The 3,698-nt window shown below is 45.3% G+C and overlaps 1 protein-coding gene across 1 annotated transcript in view; it reads left to right on the forward strand.

Annotated features, from left to right (window-relative positions):
- The window catches only part of VGLL1 (vestigial like family member 1), a 13,999-nt gene extending 11,671 nt beyond the window's left edge, over positions 1-2,328 (forward strand). Inside the window, exon 3 of the mRNA XM_007956014.1 lies at positions 2,228-2,328. Within this exon, the coding sequence (XP_007954205.1) occupies positions 2,228-2,328 (101 nt within the window). The remainder of the gene's footprint in view (positions 1-2,227) is intronic.
- Positions 2,329-3,698: the final 1,370 nt, after the last annotated feature.

Consider the following 3,698-nt stretch of genomic DNA (forward strand, 5'->3'; position numbering starts at 1 on the left):
GAAGGAAGATAGGCCAATCTACTTCCATAAAGATTTACCACCTTGGAAACCCAATACGGGTCCCTATGAGTTGGAATTGACTTGCTGGCAGTGGATTAGGTTTGGTTTTGTTTGTAAATGGATGAGGGTAGAATCAGCCTGACTTATGGTATCACCAAAACAACAACCCACTCTGCTGTAAGATTTGTCTTTCATATGTAATGCTGGTGATAATATATATTTTATAGTTTCATGGGGCCAAGTCAGCTTCCTCTTGCATTCTGTAGTCTGGATGAATGTTCTTTTGCAGCTCCCCAGACCATACATATCTGTGGCTCTAGTCTCCCAAAGGAGTCCTAGCAGTGCAGTGGTTAAGCACTTGGCTGATAACCAAAAGGTTGGCGGTTCCAACCCACCAGCCACTCTGCGGGAAAAAGATGTGGCAGGGTGCTTCCATAGAGATTTACAGCCTTGAATACCCTATGGAGCAGTTCTACTCTGTCCTATAAGCAGAGCTAGATTATCCAATAAGCAAGGTAAACACTGGTTTACTTGTGCTTACTTACTAATGTGTAGGGAACAATTTCACATGAGTTCAAAGATGTGGTGAAAGCATGTGAAACTGTTCACTAAAGATGAGTAATTTAGCACAAGTAAGGCTGTGCTACCTTCCTTACTGGGTACTCCATCCCTGTCTGGGATTACAATTTGAAAAGAGGCTTTGATTCTGTAGGAAGGTGCTGTGGGCTTGGGAGAGAGACAGATGCCAGCCATCCCTAGGAGCAGAATCTTTGAGGTGGTGAAAAAAAAATGTGAAATTGTTCACTACAGATTAATAAGTAAGCACAAGTAACCCGGTGCCTACTTTGCTTATTGGGTAACCTATCACTGCCTATAAGTTTGCTATGAGGCAGAATCGACCTGAGGGCAGAGGGTTTTATGGGTAGTCTCTGATAGCTGAAGTTGACTCCTGGAAGGTGCCTTTTTTCTGCACTGAGCACGAGGCGCCCAAAGGGCTTGTTCAGCACAGCCTAGCTATCACCGCTCTGCACCATCCGAACGTTGACAACTAATTTCCCATTAACATACCACTCTGTCATTTCTGAAGTTTGATTAGGTATGTACTTAATGAGTGAATCATAAAAATGTCTGCTCTGATTGGATTCAGAGGGAAAATGGGGCAAGCGAGTTGCATATGTCCTGTGCAGGTAGACAGACAGTAAAACCCTGTTTCAACAGTTGCTTAGAACACAGATAGCCCAAAGCATTGCCTCCCAAACACAACCACTCTATACAGCTCAACTTCAACTCAGCAAATAGTTAGTGAGTGTCTGCTATTGCCAAGCACATCATGGTGAGAGGATAATGCAGGTAATATCCTGTTCCTGAAACCTCAAGGCACATTCGCAAACCAATGTTGATCACCAAGGTCTTGAATGCTGGGAACTCTCCACTTTCTCCTACTCACGTTGATGCCTGTTGCACTAATTGGTGACTTGCTGGCCAGAATCGGTTGAGGAAGTCAGCAACTCCTCATCAGAAACACTGCCTGTAAGAGGGGAACATGGCTGAAGGAGCTTCCAAACAGAAGCTTCTCTATCTTTGTAGCCTCTGATAGAGAAAATATACCAGGTCTCCATAAACTGAGGGCCAGGCAGTTTGGGCCCTGGTGGTACAGTGATTAAGCACTCAGCTGCTAACTAAAAGGTCAGCAGTTTGAACCCACCAGCCACTCTGTGGGAGAAAAATGAGGCAGCCTGCTTCTGTAAAGATTTATAGCCTTGGAAACTCTATGGGGCAGTTCTACTCTGCTCTATAGGGTCACTTGCTTTGAGTCAGAATCCACTGGATGGCAATGAGTTTGGTTTATGGGGGTACTATTGAGGTCACTGAAAGGCACAAATTATGCTCAACCCCGAACCTAAAATCTGGTGCTCCGAACCCACCTGGTGGTGCTGTGAGAGAGAGACGTGGTGACCTGCTTCTGTGAAGATCACGACCAGAACACCCTACAGAGCACAGCTCTGCTCTGGCACACAGGAGGTTACGTTGTTTGGAAGCCAGCTCAATGGCAATGGGCTCTGTTTTCCTTGTTGTCGTTGTTGCTAGGTGCCATCGAGTCGTTTCTGACTCATAGCGACCCTTTGCACAGCAGAACGAAACACTGCCCAGTCCCACGCTAGCTCCACGATCCTTGCTACACTTGAGCCCATTTCCTTTCCTGTCATGATTTTTTCTTCTTTTCTAGATAAGAAAATCTATTTCTCCTCAAGTCGTGCACCGGCCAGTGCCAGCCTTGCAAATGAAAGTAGGTATCTGGTTTCTGCCTTTGACAGGGATGCTCTGTGACCTGAGAAGAGACTTGAGTGTAAAAACCAGTGTCCCCAGCAGGTGAAAGGACCTTCAGCTTGACACCTTTTTATTTTTTAGTATTTTTGTATTTAGATTTTGTTTCATCTTAGTCTCAAGGGCACATGCACTTGATAGCTTGTCAGATTTCTTACACATGTTCTGTTTTGCTGTAGAAGCAAACTCAACTGAGTTGTTGTACCCGAGCCTGACTGATCGAGGTAAACAAGGTGACTCAGGAAGTGCACAAATTCATGGGGATGAGCTTGATCTGTCCCAGATGTGCAGTTTTCTGCCTAGTACACAGGGCCACCCAAGAACACTAAAGCCAGGGACAATGCCAGCCTGGGCCAGAGGCCAAGATTCTGAGCCCCACACTCAATTTGAAAGTGGTGTCAGTACAAACTTTCAAACGTGGACAATCTGGGTGGGATGACATGAGGAACTTTGTGGCCTGGGTTCAAATACTTGCTAGCTCCAGGAATTTTCTCAAGTTTCCTAAACTTTCTGTGCTTCAATTTCCTCATTTGTAAAGTGAGAATAAAAATAATGTCCACTTCATAGGGTTTCTGTGAAGATTAAAGGAAATAATACATGTAAGTGCTTAGAATAATGCCTGGTACACAATGAGCCATCAGAAAGTGTAAGCCTTTCTGGAGGGCATACTGCACGCTCCTGGAGTCCTTAGATATTGCACACAGTTAACATGCTCGGCTGCTAAACAGAAGATTGGAGGTTGGAGTCCACCAAGGCACCTCAGAAGAAAGGCCTGGCAACCCAATTCCAAAAAATCAGCCTTAGAGCACCCTGGGGAGCACAGTTCTACTCGGGCATACACGGGGTCATCATGAGTCTGAGATGACTCAACGGCAACTTGTTACTGCCCATGCCAAGATGTGCTCCATGCCGTGTATTTAAGAAAGGAGCAGAAGGAAGAGTCTCCGCTGCAGGCCCTGATCTCAGACATTTTACAATCTTCTGTGAAGTGGGAGGAGGGGTGAAATATTGTTCCCCACCATGACAACCTCACGAGCAATGCCAGTACTGCGGTATCCCCAGCACCTGCAACAGTGCCTGGCAGGCAAGTCCATACATATTTGTTGAATGACTGAACAAATGCTAGAAAACAGTAAAAGAGCATTTGAAAAGGAACTGATAAGGAAATACCTGCCAACAGAGTAAAATTATTTTGTTTGAGGTCCCTGTGTAAAGTAAACAAAACATAAACCACACCCAAGGACTCATTGGCCATGTCTAAGTGAAGAGATCCATTTAGGACTGGTCTCAAAGCCTCAGCATGGCTGGTGCAGGCTTCACAGAAGCTCCTGTCCAAAGGAATGAGGCACACAGGCCCTTTAGTTTATGAAAGT

Source organism: Orycteropus afer, unplaced genomic scaffold (assembly GCF_000298275.1).
Source record: "Orycteropus afer afer isolate SDZICR_OR568_19922 unplaced genomic scaffold, OryAfe1.0 scaffold00571, whole genome shotgun sequence".
NCBI classification, from domain to species: domain Eukaryota; kingdom Metazoa; phylum Chordata; class Mammalia; order Tubulidentata; family Orycteropodidae; genus Orycteropus; species Orycteropus afer.